This window comes from Scheffersomyces spartinae, assembly GCF_019049425.1.
Source record: "Scheffersomyces spartinae strain ARV_011 chromosome Unknown scaffold_11, whole genome shotgun sequence".
In the NCBI taxonomy this organism is placed as follows: Eukaryota; Fungi; Ascomycota; class Pichiomycetes; order Serinales; family Debaryomycetaceae; genus Lizanozyma; species Lizanozyma spartinae.
In genome coordinates, this window is record NW_025065058.1 from 60,552 (window position 1) to 76,744 (window position 16,193).

Consider the following 16,193-nt stretch of genomic DNA (forward strand, 5'->3'; position numbering starts at 1 on the left):
GTTTCTCCCGTCATCCCCTCTTGTGTATATATTCATAGCAATCATTATGTTGTACTCAATCGGACTTATTAATCCGGACCAAATGAAAGATCGTCTAGTTTCCTTTTAACCATCAGCATCAACTTTTCACTGTAGTCTTCGAGTAATTGAGTAGAGTCTTTGATAGCAGTCTTGCCATTGTTAGCCTCCACATCACTTCCATCAGTGTCATAAATATCAATAATCGTTTTTATATGGTCTATCTTCAGGGTAAACAATGGAATATCTTCATCTCCAATCTCTCCACGACCCAATGACTCGATTATCTTATCAAGAACTTCAAGATACCGTGAAACAGGTATTTGGGGCTTATTGATGCATATACCTCTTGATCCAGGTCTACAAGGAGACGAGGTGGCTTGCCTAGACGTCCGTATCGAAGATGATGATTTAACTTCAATTGTTGATGTTGATATGGGAGTTCGGGAAGGAGAACTCATTCGACGACTATCTCCAAACACAGGAGACAGTGAAATAATAGACGATTTTCCTGGGCTTCGTAGAATCGGCTTATCTTTTATTGGAGATTTTAGTGATGCCGATGATAATTGTGAATTCAATGAGGGCTTCATAGGTGAGGAAGATCGAGAACTTGGTCTTGAAGTTGATCCAAGTCCAACAGATGAACTTCCTACCAAACTTGAAGGAGAAATACCTCGAGCTTCAAGTCTTTTAATTGTTGCACCAGTAAGTCGAGGACTCGAGTTTGGAGTTGCTTTCTTTGAAGACGATTCAGCTGGTAAAAGATTGATACTTCCATTTGAAATATCAGAACTGCTACTTATGGATGAGTTGGTTAATTTCCTGACTGGTGGAACAATCTTTCTAGTAACTTTTGTTGCAACTATGGGTTCATCTATCGCTTGGGTCTCAAATGTATATCTTATCATACACCCTTCGCTATTAAGTCCCAAAATAGACTTTTCTCCGCCTTTGAAAAGTCTTAAATCCAGTTGTCCCCACAATGTCAGAATTGGTCTTCCTAGAGAATAATTAAAGACTCTGACTGACCTGTCTGAAGAAGAAACGATGATCTGCTGGTCAAGTACCAACATTTCTTCAATTAATAAACTATCTTTCTCATTAAATAGCTTCAACGTTCTCTTGTATTCGCAAGTCTTGTTATTATAAATTTGGAGCGTTCTATCATTTGTTGAAACGATAACATCTTGGTCTGTAAGTTTCACCGCAATGGGAGCAGTTCTCAAGGATATAACCTTATCAAGCTTAACTGTTATCTCTCCTTCTAAATTTTTGACTATTGAATGAACGGATAGACTTCGATCCAGCGAGCCCACATATATTCTGGAGTATTTTCGATCCACTTCTAAGTGTGTTAGATTTCCATTATGTAAATTTAATGTTTGTAGTAAATCCCATTCATCAGTAATCTTTGAAAATGCTTGGATCATTCTATCTCGCCCAATACTTACAATCACTGAAGTTCCATCGACATTCAAATGAACAATTTCATTTATGGCCGAGGAGTGAGCTTTGAATTGTTGACTTAGTGAGTATTCGGAGCCACTGATACTCTTGAAGAAACATAAGTTCCCTTCTTTGTCCCCCAAGGCTAACTCGTTGTCAGAAATAAAGGCAATACCACTCGGATTTCCTATGAATTGGGAAAAGCAAAACACATCCGTTATTTGTAGATCATCATTTTCTATATTGATTAATTTTACTTCGCCACTCACGGCAAGTGCCATAATCTTCAACCCCCCTTCAATTTGATCAAGACCTGCCAAATTTGGTATTACTGGAATTGTTAGGTTCGAAACAGTCTTGTCGTTTTTGTTGAATAACTTAATTCCTTTGGAGCCTGTTAAATACACCAAATAATCATTGTTAAGGTCAACTATGTTAATGATTTCTTGAATAGTATCAGGATGTGCCTTCATGGAGTCCATTTTTAACGGACTTGAAGACTGCTTAATAAGTCCTGGTTTTGGGATTTCATCGCTTATTTGTAAAAGATCAATTGGAGTATGATTAATAGTTCCATCTTTTGATAAAATCCAAATAGAAGAGGAATCTCCAGTAATGCTGACTGGATCTTTCAAATTATAATCAATATATTTTAAATTGGTATCAGCAGTGTTCAAAAGCACTAACTGGTTTTCACTGGTTATCACTGCTATTTCCTCAATATCTATTGCTTGACCTGAAACAAAGTTTGAGTTCACCAATGGTCCAAGAATAACATTACGACCCTTTAGCACCTTATTACCTTCGACATGCCATATTTTAATAAACCTTAAACCCAAAGTTACAAACGAAAGTGGATTCTTCCAAACAATTTGATTCACCAAAGAAGTGCATTTGTTCAGAGATAAAAGGGAAATGAAGGAAGAACCAATTTTCCACACATTAATAAAGCCATCGCTAACCACCCCCAAGCTGACCAATAACTTCAGATCAGGGGAAAATTGCAAATGCTGAATTCCAAAGGAATGTTCAAACACTTGCATTATCGGAGTCAAATCCAGTTCCGGGGCTAAAGAGTATATTAGGATCCGGGGCTGGTGTCCTGATTCTCCCACTGCCAATAGTCTACCATTGGGAGAAAGTGCCAAACTACTTATGTTGCGGCTCTTTTTAAATTTGGAGGGTGATGTTGTTGCTAGTGTTCCTCCCATACCCATTGGTGTTGGGGTGTTGGGATCGAATGAACCACCGCTAAAATCATCCTCTTCTCTGTTGTGAATTATTATAGGGTCTCCTCCCTTAGGATATCCAAAAGAATCTTTGCATACCTCTTCAGGTTCTAATATGCAATCAGAACCTAGAACTGGAGGGGAAGGTTTAAGTGAATTATTGGCACAGAAGAAACGTTGCTGTGTTACTTTGTGCAGCAGGCTCTCATCATCAATTGTAGCAACAACAATACCATTACTCACAGTATATGCTATATGATTTCCTTGTACTGTCCATTGGGCAGCGCTGGTGGTAGAGGTACCTATTATCTTATCAATTGAAAGGTTCCAAGTCATAGTTACCCCTTCATCATATCAGTACTGGATGGTAGTGTAGGAAGAAGACGATGATGATCTAATTGTTTATGTTTGGATTCAGGGTTTTATTTTTCGCACCGCGCAAAGACCCTAACACCATTTACAGCCAAGGAGATGATGATGATGAAGGCAGTTACTGATAACATAATCCATTGTGTGTCTCTTGAAACGGTAACGGTCTTAGATAATCCGCATTACGCAATCAATTTTACTGTTAGTAGTTATTAAAGTCAATAGTATACAAAACTCATATATAGTTTCATCAGCGGTACGTTTTTTACCATATTAATGTAACTACTATTACCTACTCGCTTCATATTAATTATAAAAGTATCACCAATAAATATTACTTTCTATTATATATATCTATAATGGATAAATGAATGCTTCATTCTCCTTATCAGTTAAATCTAACGCTGCTACGTTCACCTTCACCTTTTGACCATCCTCTTCTACGAACCCAAAAACCGAGGTTTCTCCAGACTCTAACTTCTTCAACCGTTCGATGTTACGACGCTTCAATATCACCCAAATAACAAGTGCGAGAAGGGGTGCTAAAAAGAAAGAGAGCACAATCTGAACAATCCAAGCTGGTCTATATCTTGGAGCATCTCTCCCTTGCCATAATTGAGGAGATATAATGTTGGAAACAGCATACGCTATCATCACAATAATACTTCTGGTAAGCTTCTTGGTATATCCCCCAGCAGTGGAAGTGTTCCAACTAAACATAAGAATCCAGGGAATACCAAACAATGGAGAGGCCAAGCAAAGCATGGCTAAAAGTGCAATGTGTTTGTTCCATGGTAAAGTGGCTACGGCAATAGATGCTGCAAACGAAGGTATTGTCCAGAACACAACAGAAAAGGCACTAAGATTGGGGAAATAAAGTAAAGTAGTAGTAGCAATTACACACATGACCACTGCAAATCCTCCAGAAGCAACAGAGACCAATGTTGAATCCAAGTTGGAGATATTCCCAATGCTAGTAAACAAAAGGTTCTGTTGATAAGTTAAGTTGTTTGCCAATTGTTGAAGTAAAAAGAATCCTCCAAATAACCAAGACACAGGGTCCTTCAAGGCTTCAATCACTTGATATCTTTTGATTACTTTTTGCTCAATCGAGGTGGCGGTATTTCTTTGAACCCTTCTAATGACCCATACTTTTTCTTCAGTGGTTAAAAACCAAGCATCAGTTGGATTATTAGGGTAAAAAAAGAACACCACAACCAGTACAAGGAAAGTTAACCCTCCAATTGTGATCATGAACAACTTCCATATATGAATTGGAGGATTGGAAATATTCAATAACCCATAAGCAATGAAACCTACTGGGATAGTAACCCCCAAGCAAGTTGAATAGAAGATTGGTGATGTAGCAGCCTTTTCTTCCTTTAAAAGGAATTGACCCATAGTGGTATTCAACACTGGTAAGGCAATACTTTCAACAAACCCTAAGAAGAATCTAATGGCATAGACACCTGAAACGTTATAAACAGCACAATGTAAAAAGATGATCACAGACCAAACAAATGTTAACAACGTCAAAAGTCGTCCCACAGGCACCTTTTGGATAAGAATAGTATTGAGTTGCCCAATGATATACCCGACATAGAAAAGTGTATTGGAATTATTATACTTATTCTGTGTGAGTCCGGTGTCTTGCCAGAACTCAAAGATGGAAGCATAAGAAGCTACAGCTTTATCGGAATATAGTATAAGATTAACGAGAGACGTCAATCCTACCACTATAATCATAACTTTTCTTCTTAACCGTTTCTCTTGTTCTGGAGTGATCTCAGGTACGTCATGGTCATGGTCCTCCAAGAACCGTAAAGTGGTATCTGCATCACGAGATGGAACTATTCTGTAGCCTTCAGGGGCTGGCAGTTCCAGAGATTCTTCTTTGGCTAAACTTATATCTATTAACTCTGTCCGTTTAATACTCATTATGGTGTTCCTTCTGATTAACCATTTGCAGCAAACTAAATATCGCACCCACTTAAATATAACTTACTGTGGCGTACATTCTACTCTATAAATGTTGTTTCTGTTATCTTTTGTGTTGTAATCACCTAATCAGCACTTGTGGTTACATCATGCGGCTATTATGTAGCGTATCTATACCATTCGGCGATAGGAACTTTTCACCTGTCAAAGAAGGATACAAAGCGGAAGAAACGGCCATAGTTTGACCATTGTTTCTAACAAAGGGATACTGGGATGAGCACGCTATAAGGGATGATTATCACGGGCTTTGACACTATCAGGAAGGTTACAATTTGTGTTATGCCGGAAAAGGAAAGCCTATGCATGCTCGTAGTGTTCCGGTCATAAGGGTGTATGCGAAACTTTAAATATTCAAGTAATACTAACCTGTTCACGAATCTCGCCGTGGTTAGAGAAGCTCTATTCAGCATGTTATTTCTATATGATAGTCCTGTATTTCCAATATGCCATCTGATGCTGGTTGTTTAGCTTACGCTCCTCTCTTGAAGATATGTGTGGCTCTGGCCCATCTTCGGGCTTTAGAACAACAATGCAACGACGTCGTGCAAACAGTTGTCATATCCCTTTATTAGTGCCATAAGATAGTATAATGACATTACAAATCCATCCTAATGTGTGTATTTTAATCAGCTTCTTATCTCTCGTCATGGCTATCTCCTTTTTAGAATGAGCTCCCTCTTAGAACCTATTGCTTGTGAAACAAGTTTAGAGTAAGTTCACTTGTCTATTCAATAGTTCACCAATGCATTAGAGGTATAGAGTAGTAGCATTGGTATTACGAGTTGTAGTATTTGTTTACTTGTAATGAAGCTTTGATTTCCACCTCTTTCGATGTGTGCGCTCTCAAGGGGGGTCCCTTGAGACTTTTGTCCCTCATCGCGATACCACTAAAACCAATTCGAAAGCCATCTTCACTTATAGATCTCTACTTACAAACTTAAGCACACATACATAATACTCTCAATGGGGAAGGATATTAGTCTATCGCTAGAAGAGACCAATCGACTTCGAGTCAGTATAGGATTGAAGCCTATACCGATACCTAAAGTCGCAAGTGAAAGAGAGTTACGGTCGCGAGGAGATGAACTTCCTGAGGAACCACGTCGGAAGCGGACTAAATTACAACCAGTTAAGATTCAATATCTTGACGAAGAGGAAAGTCGCCAGGATGATGAGGAAATGTCTACAATGGACTTTCTCAATCAACTCGACCAAATAGGGAAGCAAGAGAAGGCAAACACACATTCAAATGTTAAGGCTACCACAACAATACAAGAACAACCAATTCCAGAAGTGTCTGTTTCCCATTTAGAGGCAGATATTGAAGCATTGGAGTCGAATACCGTGTTAACTCTTGGGGATAAGTCAATTTTTGTGGACGGAGAAGATGAAGATGATGACGAAGGTGATGAATTGGTGAATGAGAAGATTATACTACGTGAAAAGACACGAGCTCGTGAAGAAGAAGAACGTAAGATTGCAGACAGACATCACAGGAAGTTTGGTGGGTTTATGGAGGAAGAACTTCAGAATGACTTAGTTCTGGCACCATCGAAGGGGATACGAATTGTATCACACGTCGCTGCCAACGATAAGCTAAAGTCAAAAGAAGAGAGTAAAACAGAGTCCTTGAAGCATATATTTGAAGAAGATCAAGAAGAACTCGACCAGAGTCGACCAGAAACAAAGAAGTCATTTAAAAGGATAAAGAAGAAAGAAAAGAAGAAGAAAATTGATCGACTAGATAGCATTTTTGACGAAAATTCAGCTGATGTTCCTTCTATTCAAGAGGTCAAACTAGAAAATTTTCATAATCAAGGACCTGATGAAGAGGATGAATTTTCTAATCTTATGTCGTTACAACGTCGGCGTAGGCAACAGCAATCCCGAGGGAAAATGAAAGCTGAAGACATTGCATTAGAAATCAAGAAGCTTCAACGGAACGAAGAATTAGAGGAGGAAATTAGTAGTGCATTCGTCGGTGGAATTATTTATGATGATAACTCTGAGTTTCTCAACTCACTCAGCTCCAGAGTATTGCCAATTGACAATAATAAGGCAGAGGAAACAGAGGAAACGGAAATTACTACGCCAATGGAACCAACCCAAGCTGTTGAAAAGCAAAACGAGTCACCCATTAAGAAGGAAGAAGAGAAAGTGAAAACAGCTACGAGAACGACCGGAGATACTACCGGAGATAAGACTGACGTTAATCCAGATCTGGAACAAGCTATTGGGGATGGAATTGGGAGCACATTACGATTATTGCAACAAAGAAATATTCTTCAAGTACAAGATGAAGAACGGGCTAAAAGCGAAAGAGTTCAAAGAGTTGCTCGAAGGAAGGCTGAGCTTATGAGGTTCCAGATTTCAGTGGAAGAGCGGATTCTTGAAGAGGAACTTTCAAAAGATAAATCGTACAAAAAGTTATCTAAAGAAGAGAAGGAGAAACGGTATGAGACTTTGCTAGATGAACGATTACAAGCCAAGAATCTTGTTAATGGAACCTCTGAGATTACTAGTTTCAATCCCAAAGTTGTATTGCAATATAAAGATGATGAAGGGAAGGAATTGGATACCAAAGGGGCGTTCAAACATCTTTCACATAAATTCCACGGATCTAAGAAAAGGTGATTACAGAACATATAGTATAATATATTGTAATGCTGTATACAGAAGTTGTAACTGCATTCTTAGTAATGTACTACATACAAAAGCAGTAAACTCAGAGTTTGGCCAATCAGAATGCGAGCCACAACATCACATTGCCCCATTAAATATTGAATGGTTAAAGGTCTGCCTTGAGGAATGAAGTACAGGTCCGCAGTTAGTAGATCCGCAATAGGTCCACCTTTAGCCCTTAGTGCAGCAGGAATGTGCACTAATCTTTGACTTACATAAGGTGTGAGCTTCTCTTACTTAATGTGTCCTACTTAAGGTCATCTATAATAACTATACAGTCTTGCCTTCCTGCACCCAGTGAAATAATTTATAATCATCTCTTTTGACATCCTGAACACATCAAGTAATTCCACTCGTAAATAGGGAACACCATCTGCATCACCTTGCACTATTCTGTATACTTCGTTAAGTAAGCTAACTGTAGAATGTGACCAGACTGACTGCGCCTAACTACACCATACTAAACCATACTTCATTAATAGAATCCTTTCACTGGCTCTTGTGTCTCATTCTCTCCCGTATTACTATTACTAATGTTACACTACTATTAATCATTGCTGGGGTGACTGTATTCCACAGGCCGATCTTCGGGGACCGATTAAAAAGATAAAGTGCTTTTGTGTCACCTATTTTAAAGACAACCAAGTCAAGTAATTCGGCCAGCAGAGATCCCCGTGTTTCTTCTTTAGTAGGAGTTTGACGGAGAGGCAGTTACCGGTTGTATATAACCCAAGAAGAAGAGGAAGAGGAAGAGGAAAAAGTCTCTTGCTGACTCATAACGTTTAATTTATTCAGTACGGGTATCTTTGTGCGGACCATCATCATCTTCTGATACATCGCATTCTTAAATAAATAGTAGAAGAGAACGCAATCAAACATTAGCATGGAAGAGTTCTCCCAAGGTATAACACTACTGGTGTCGGGGATGACATGTGGAAGTTGTTCTGCTAGTCTTACAGAAGCTTTGGAAGGTACCGAAGGGATCCGAAAAGCGGATGTGTCTCTTCTTACAGAAGAGGCGAAGATCCAATTTGACTCTAAAATCATCTCCGCACCTGAAATAATAGATGTGGTTAAGGGTTGTGGGTTTGAAGCTAAAGTCACTAGTTCTACGAGGAAAGTCCCGGAGGCACCTGTTGCTTCCAAGATGGTGACAAAGTTGTCTATCTCCGGCATGACCTGTGGAGCATGTTCTGCGGGAATTACCGAGGCATTAGAAGCTGTAAATGGTGTTTCTAATGTAAGTGTATCCTTATTGACAGATACTGCATTAGTTGAACATGATTCAGCTGTGACACTGGAACAGTTACTTGAAAAGGTGGAGACCCGAGGCTTTGAGGCAACTATAGAGAGCTCAAAACAATTGACATCAAGCCTCAAACTGCAAATGTTCAAAACAACCGTAAATGTATCGGGAATGACTTGTGCTTCGTGTAGTGCATCTATAACGCAAGCTTTGGAATCAAATCCTAATGTTATACTGGCAAGTGTGTCATTATTAACTAATGAGGCATGTGTTATACACAATGAAAACCTTGGTGTCGAAGCTATTTGTACAATTATAAAGGATTGTGGGTTTGAAGCTGTTGTTGTGGGAAGTATGCCTGAATCACCATCTGTTGAAGATTCTGCAGAAGATACAATTGATGATATTAGCATGGAAATATTTGGTATCACAGAAGATACTGATTTGGAACGATTATCTTATGACATTGAAGCTGTTGTTCAACAATTACCTGGCATTATCGACTTTAAAGTTGCTTTCGTCAATCGAAGAAGGAATCATTTAGTCACTTATGCTAATTCGGAAACATTAAGAGCAATTCAAAATAATGATCATGATGGCTCTGTTGAAGAAAATGAAAATTTGGTTGATGAATTATACGTTACCTACGACTCAAATGAAGTTGGAATTAGAGACATTTTTGATGCTCTAAATCAAATACAAAGTGGAGCATTCCAGTTTGCTATTCTCAATTCAATTGATCAATCTTACACTGCTCAACTAAAGCTTTTAAGCAGAGTGAAGGAAATCCAATACTGGAAATCCAATCTTTTTCAAGCATTATTAGTTGGCATCCCAGTTATGGTGATGACCCATACTCAAAACATCAAATTTTGGAGAGAAACAACTATGCTATTTGATGGTTGTTATTTGGTATCTTTGATTGAGTTTGCATTGGCAACTTATAATCAGTTTGTATTGGCCAAAGTTTTCAACAAAAAGTTCTTGCATTTCATCAATAATCGTGGTAAGTCTGCTACAATGGACGTTTTAGTTTGCATTTCAACGAGTATCTCATACTATTTTAGTGTGTTCTACATCTTTGTTAGTGTTTGGTATGGAACAAAAAACAATCCACCAAAGCTCCTTTTCGATACAAGTTTAATGTTAGTTACATTTATTTCGTTGGGGAAATTATTGGAGAACAAAGCTAAAGGCGCAACCCTGACTGCACTTTCACAATTGATGGCTTTAGCTCCCAACCTGTGCACTATCGTTCAAGATCCTCATGAATACGACGTTGTCCATCATGATAATCCTAGTGAGTTGAAGTCTTTGGCATTACGTGACATCTCGGTTGACTTAATACAGAAGAACGATGTGGCTATTGTGGTTCCTGGAGCCAAAGTTCCTGCTGATGGGATTATTTGCTTCGGTGAATGTGAAATAGATGAATCTTTAATCACTGGTGAGTCATTACCTGTTTTCAGAGGTATTGGTGATGCTGTTATCGGTGGTTCTGTTAACGGTGCTTCTTTGATTCATATCAAAGTCACCAGGCTGGGGAAGAAGTCACAATTGCAACAAATCATTAACTTGGTGAAAGTATCTCAGGTTAATAAAGCACCAGTTCAAAGATATGCTGATTGGTTAGCAGCTAGATTTGTTCCCACAGTCCTTATTCTTGCACTGCTTACACTTTTCTTCTGGATCACGTTGACTCTAGTAGCACCCAAAATGCTTCCCAAAGTTTTCCTTGGACCGGAAGAGAAGTTTTTCATTTGTTTGAAGATTTCAATTAGTGTGGTGGTTGTAGCTTGCCCTTGTGCTCTTGGTTTGGCTGCTCCCACTGCAATCATGGTTGGTACTGGTGTTGGTGCAACACATGGAGTATTAATCAAGGGTGGTGAAGTGTTAGAAAAAGCAGACACTGTTCAAGTGATTTTGTTTGACAAGACAGGTACCTTGACGACTGGTGAGATGCAAGTTGTCAATTATGAAATTACTGAATTCAAGGACACCAGAAACTGGTGGCATTTAGTTGCTGGCGTGGAGATGAATTCAGAGCATCCAATAGCACAGGCCATTGTCGCGGAATCAAGGAAACAACTTGGGTTGTCCTTCTCTCATGATAGAGTCGAATGTGTTGTGAGTAATTTCCATGTTTACCCTGGAATGGGTGTTTCTGGGACAGTTGATACTCATGATATATTGGTTGGTAACTCCAAATTAGTTAAAGACTTATTTCCAGCACTTATCCCCTTGGTTGAAGAGTACGAAGTTCAAGCAGAGGTACTTGGAAGTATTGCTCATGTTATTATTGATCAAAAGTTCCATGGAACGTTACAACTTGCAGATTCCCTTAAAAAGAATGCCAGAGATGTTGTTAAACACCTTCAAAAGACATATGAAGTGGGGATGGTGACTGGTGATAATCACGTGGTCGCAGAACGTATAGCAAAAGATATTGGTATTCCATCTAGCAATGTGTTTAGTGAAGTCTCGCCAATTGAGAAGGATAAAGTTATCAATGATGTCAAAGAACGTTTTGGATGTCGAGTTTGCTTTATTGGGGATGGAATTAATGATGCTCCCGCATTGGCACAAGCAGATGTATCTATGGCCATTAGTACCGGATCTGATATTGCTATGGAATCAGCAGACATTGTGATTTTAGCACATGATGATTTAAGTGGAGTTGTCAATGCATTAAAATTGGCCTCAATGACATTAAGAAAGTTGAAGATGAACTTTCTTTGGGCTGCAGTTTACAATATCATTATGTTACCATTTGCCATGGGACTTTTCTTGAAATGGAATATCATGCTCCCACCTATTGCTGCTGGGTGTGCTATGATGATGAGCAGTGTGAGTGTGGTTTTATCGTCGTTAACATTGAAGTGGTTCCGTCCTGCTAAAATTGAAAGAGTAGGTGCTATTGATCATGAGTTTAAGATCGATGAGGAGCTGGACGTTGGAACTACAGTGAATTTAAAACTGGGAACAAAAGAAGACTTTTTACTACCCAGAAGAGGCTATTCTGCTCCTACTAGACCCTTGCACCAGTTTGCATCTCGGATTTGGAATAGAACAAGCACTCCACCCAATTCTTATGAACTTTTGGATCGATCCTAATGCCAATAATGATTTTATAATAGTCTTGTAATAATAATAATAATAATAATAATAATAATAATAATAATAATAATTGAGGACGTTGAGTATTAATGAAAAGAATCAATTAAAGTGTACTAAAGAAGGAAATAAATACTGTGGGGTATCTAAGATAGGAGAGTGAAAGCTCCCTACAAAGCCAACAAAGCACCGGCAGCCAAAGCAGCAGCACCGAATGCGAAAGGCTTAGCAGCAGCACCTTCGAAAGTGGAGGTGACGTTGTGGACGGTCTTGTTAGTGTATGGGCAATCAGTCACTTCTGGACCACAAGAAGAGATGGTAACTTCTTGAGTGGAGTAGTTGGTTTCAGTAACGTTAAAAGCAGAAACGGCGGCAACGGAGGCGGCAATCAAAGTAAGACTGGAGAATTGCATGTTTAAGGAAAGACTTAGTTGGATATTGATATTAAAATGATATAAGGAAAGAAAGAAGAAAGAAAGGAAAGAAAACGAAACTTATTAGGAGTAACAAATCTCTTTATATATTACCAAAATCTAAGATATACAAGGGTGAGATCATAACAACTTACAGGCGTCACTCCCAATCCTTGGTAAGTGCATTGGCTTAAGGTTGAGATAAAGATAACAGATTGCCCAAGCTTCTTTTGTTACCAGAAAAGGGCAATCGTGTACCCGCGTCTTCATGCAATGTTTATTCACCCGCATGAATGCACTGTGTTAATTTTTCAATAAATGAATCTAAGTTTGCATTGTTCAGTGCGTGTTTTAATTTCGGTTATATTATTTTTAATTCCCTATAGGGAAATCGAGATACCCGATTTGGATTCGACATGGATCAGGTCCATGTACATGACTTGACTCTCAAGTCATCTGATGGTAAGTTAAAGTTAGTCGATAGTCAATATAATATAGAGAGATATGGGGTATTATTGTAACGCGAACTGAAGTTTAGTTGGTGACCAGAGCAATGGCCATAGTCATACCATGTTTTCGACGTTGTCAGTAGATTTGAATCAGAATAATTGGCATAGAACATAGAAAGAAACCTTAACATTCATTCATATGTTTTGCAATGTTGGTAAGATACAAAATACAAAGAGGTACACACCTTTCCCCCTCCCTTCAATTCAAATTGATTTATAGCACCCATCGTAAACATCAACGAAGTGTTCCTCATTGCAAGTGCTAACTCTTTTCCTTATGTGGTGTAAGTACAAGTGTTACAAAGATTAAAGTTTTGTACTAAAATTCGGTTGTTTACGTGGAATCGGGGCTTATACCTGATATTGCAAAACACTGAAAGTATGTTGGCAAACAAATAGAAACTTAACTTAAACATTACTCGTAAACACCGCACGTAGCGGGTTTAGTTACTCAATACGATGGCTCAATAGGGTACGCGTTTAGATCGACAATGAATTTGAGTTTCTATGTCAGCTGCTCTTGCCAGTTGTGGTCACTTAAGGGAAGAAGTTGGAGAACACCAAAAATTTCCATTGAGCCATCAACTATTGGTGCGACTACAAGTTGGAGCTTTTGGATACACAGTATCCATAATATGCAATCCTTTTGTTGCATTTTAAGAGAGGTTATTTTGTCGGAATTATTTCATGCGAAATTATACCTTTCTTAGCACAATGTATCTCTACTGAAATAGGGAACTCGCTATGTATAAATGGGAGGCGTAGTTTACTAGTGTACTATTTACTGTTGTGTTATCCGAGGGGGATGAGCGATACTGGAGCTCGCATTAATAGTCTTTCAAGTATTAACCATATCTTAGCTAGTGCAGTCTTCTTTCTTTTCGACTGAAAATATACAGACAAGAGAATGTCTATCGGCACTAAACCTAAAACTGTCACGTGACATAGCTTTTCATTTTCAAGATGAGATACGTGATGAGATACTTCATATGGAAAAGCAGAAAAGAACGTGTACTGGTTCATAATTCCATCGGAGATTTGTCGCAAGGTACAGCCGTTTAAGATGGATGGTTGAAATTTGCAACCCGCTAATGATTGATGGTATTCTGAAACCCGAAGTGGTTTCAATTTGTTGGCTTGTTATCTTGAACATCCTTACTTCCTTTTGACCGATGTAGTCTCCCGCCAAGTTTGGTTGACGACCACAAGTGTTTTACGTATCTTTATTAATCGAAGTTCAAACGTGACACTAAGTGGAGAAAAAACAACGAAAACGGTTACGTAATGTCGTCGCATTCCAAACATTGTACATTAAAAATGTCGTGGGTTTTTCGATCCGGAAAAAATCTATCGGACATCGACAAAATACACACACCTCCTTATACATACTACGAAGTTCTCCTACTATAGTCGTTCTAAAATCTTCTAAACTTAAAGGCCTTCATCAAGCAGCAGAAGACTGTTGAGCGCATCACGTTTTTGAGGTTTTGGTGTTTTTATATAGAGAAGCGAGCTCGTATCCTGTTGATTGATTTTGAAGAGAACTGACAGGTCTATTTTTAAAACGTGAACAAAATAATTAATATTACCAAATCATATTGGTGGACATTTATGTGGATATAGCATATTTCAATTATGGAACCGTATGAAAAGTACGTATAAATTATATTAGTGACTTTATTTAAAGAGTATCTACTAACAATTGATAGAACTTCAAAAGAACTACGCGGGTTTCAAAGCTTGGTGGATCGTTTTAAATACTTGGCTGTGACCTTTGTGGTAGTCTTAATTATCATACTAAAATTGATGTTTATTCCTAGTCTGAGTCAATATTCCCCTGAATTTTCCAAAAATACCAACGTCCAATATTTTGATTTGGCTAACTATAAAGGTTCTGCAGATGGTTGGCAAAGAGAAGAAAGAGTGTTATTCTGTGTTCCATTAAGAGATGCAGAAGCTCATTTACCAATGTTTTTCGGTCATATGAAAAACTTAACTTATCCTCATAATCTTATTGATTTGGCCTTCCTTGTATCCGATTCTTCTGATGACACAATGGGAGCACTTGTTAAACATTTGCAATTATTGCAAAATGATCCTGATCCATCCATGCACTTTGGTGAAATAGAAATCTTTGAAAAGGATTTCGGTCAAGTCATTGGTCAGGGGTTCTCTGACCGTCATGGGTTTGCCGCACAAGGACCTCGTCGTAAATTAATGGCTAGAGCTCGTAATTGGCTTTGGACAGTTGCAGTCAAACCATATCATAGTTTTATTTATTGGAGAGATGCTGATGTTGAGACCGTCCCTCAAACCATTTTAGAAGATTTAATGCATCATGATAAGGATGTCATTGTTCCCAATGTTTGGAGACCACTTCCAGATTGGTTGGGTAATCAACAACCTTATGATTTAAATTCGTGGCAAGAATCAGATGGGGGGTTACAATTGGCAGAAACATTGGATGAGGATGCATGTATTGTTGAAGGATATGTTGAATATCAAACATGGCGTCCACATTTGGCTTATTTACGTGATCCTTATGGAGATCCAGAAGTTGAAATGGAATTGGATGGTATTGGAGGTGTTTCAATTCTTACCAAAGCTCAAGTTTTCAGATCTGGTTCACATTTCCCAGCATTTTCATTTGAAAAGCATGCAGAAACAGAAGCATTTGGTAAATTATCCAGGAGAATGGGTTATTCTGTGGTTGGGCTTCCTCATTATGTCATTTGGCATATTTATGAACCTTCAAGTGATGATTTGAAACATATGGAATGGATGGCATTAGAAGAAGTAAGACAAAAGGAAGAAGCAAAGATTAAAAAGGTTTATGATAAAGTATGGGATGTTGCTTTTGATGATGTTCAAAAGGACTGGTTGAAACAGAAGTTATCGTATTTGAAAAATACTGATTTATCTAATATGCGGGACATTGATGTGGATTGGTCTGGAATGGACGACTGGAAGATCAAAGAAAAGACTGGCACAAAGAAGCAATTGGCTGATTTCGTGCCGTGATCTATTCGATTTATTCATATTAAATTTTGCATATATATTTTTGTTTCTGCTATAACCCTACTTTTACAATTATATAGTTTTTTAAAATGTACCAAGAGATATAGATATTATTGAGTTGGATAATCTAAATTGAATGGTTGTAAAT

The 16,193-nt window shown here is 38.3% G+C and overlaps 6 protein-coding genes across 6 annotated transcripts; 3 read left to right on the top strand and 3 right to left on the bottom strand.

Moving 5' to 3' along the window:
• Positions 1 to 68: 68 nt before the first annotated feature.
• KQ657_000556 (uncharacterized protein) lies at positions 69 to 3,032 on the bottom strand (the record flags this gene model as incomplete). The annotated part of the gene is made up of 1 exon (XM_043191394.1): positions 69 to 3,032. One exon carries the CDS (start codon positions 3,030 to 3,032, stop codon positions 69 to 71), a length of 2,964 nt encoding a protein of 987 aa, XP_043049037.1.
• A 387-nt stretch (positions 3,033 to 3,419) lies between these two features.
• Positions 3,420 to 5,003, bottom strand: KQ657_000557 (uncharacterized protein; the record flags this gene model as incomplete). The annotated part of the gene is made up of 1 exon (XM_043191395.1): positions 3,420 to 5,003. The coding sequence occupies one exon, from the start codon at positions 5,001 to 5,003 to the stop codon at positions 3,420 to 3,422; it is 1,584 nt and encodes a 527-aa protein (XP_043049038.1).
• Positions 5,004 to 6,026: 1,023 nt separating this feature from the next.
• On the top strand, positions 6,027 to 7,697 carry KQ657_000558 (U4/U6-U5 snRNP complex subunit; the record flags this gene model as incomplete). Its single annotated transcript, XM_043191396.1, has 1 exon — positions 6,027 to 7,697. One exon carries the CDS (start codon positions 6,027 to 6,029, stop codon positions 7,695 to 7,697), a length of 1,671 nt encoding a protein of 556 aa, XP_043049039.1.
• A 931-nt stretch (positions 7,698 to 8,628) lies between these two features.
• On the top strand, positions 8,629 to 12,105 carry CCC2 (Cu(2+)-transporting P-type ATPase; the record flags this gene model as incomplete). The annotated part of the gene is made up of 1 exon (XM_043191397.1): positions 8,629 to 12,105. One exon carries the CDS (start codon positions 8,629 to 8,631, stop codon positions 12,103 to 12,105), a length of 3,477 nt encoding a protein of 1,158 aa, XP_043049040.1.
• Positions 12,106 to 12,275: 170 nt separating this feature from the next.
• PGA58 (Pga58p) lies at positions 12,276 to 13,443 on the bottom strand (the record flags this gene model as incomplete). The annotated part of the gene is made up of 2 exons (XM_043191398.1): positions 12,276 to 12,531; positions 13,436 to 13,443. The coding sequence occupies 2 exons, from the start codon at positions 13,441 to 13,443 to the stop codon at positions 12,276 to 12,278; spliced, it is 264 nt and encodes an 87-aa protein (XP_043049041.1).
• A 1,390-nt stretch (positions 13,444 to 14,833) lies between these two features.
• ANP1 (Anp1p) lies at positions 14,834 to 16,048 on the top strand (the record flags this gene model as incomplete). Its single annotated transcript, XM_043191399.1, has 1 exon — positions 14,834 to 16,048. The coding sequence occupies one exon, from the start codon at positions 14,834 to 14,836 to the stop codon at positions 16,046 to 16,048; it is 1,215 nt and encodes a 404-aa protein (XP_043049042.1).
• Between the last annotated feature and the right edge of the window lie 145 nt (positions 16,049 to 16,193).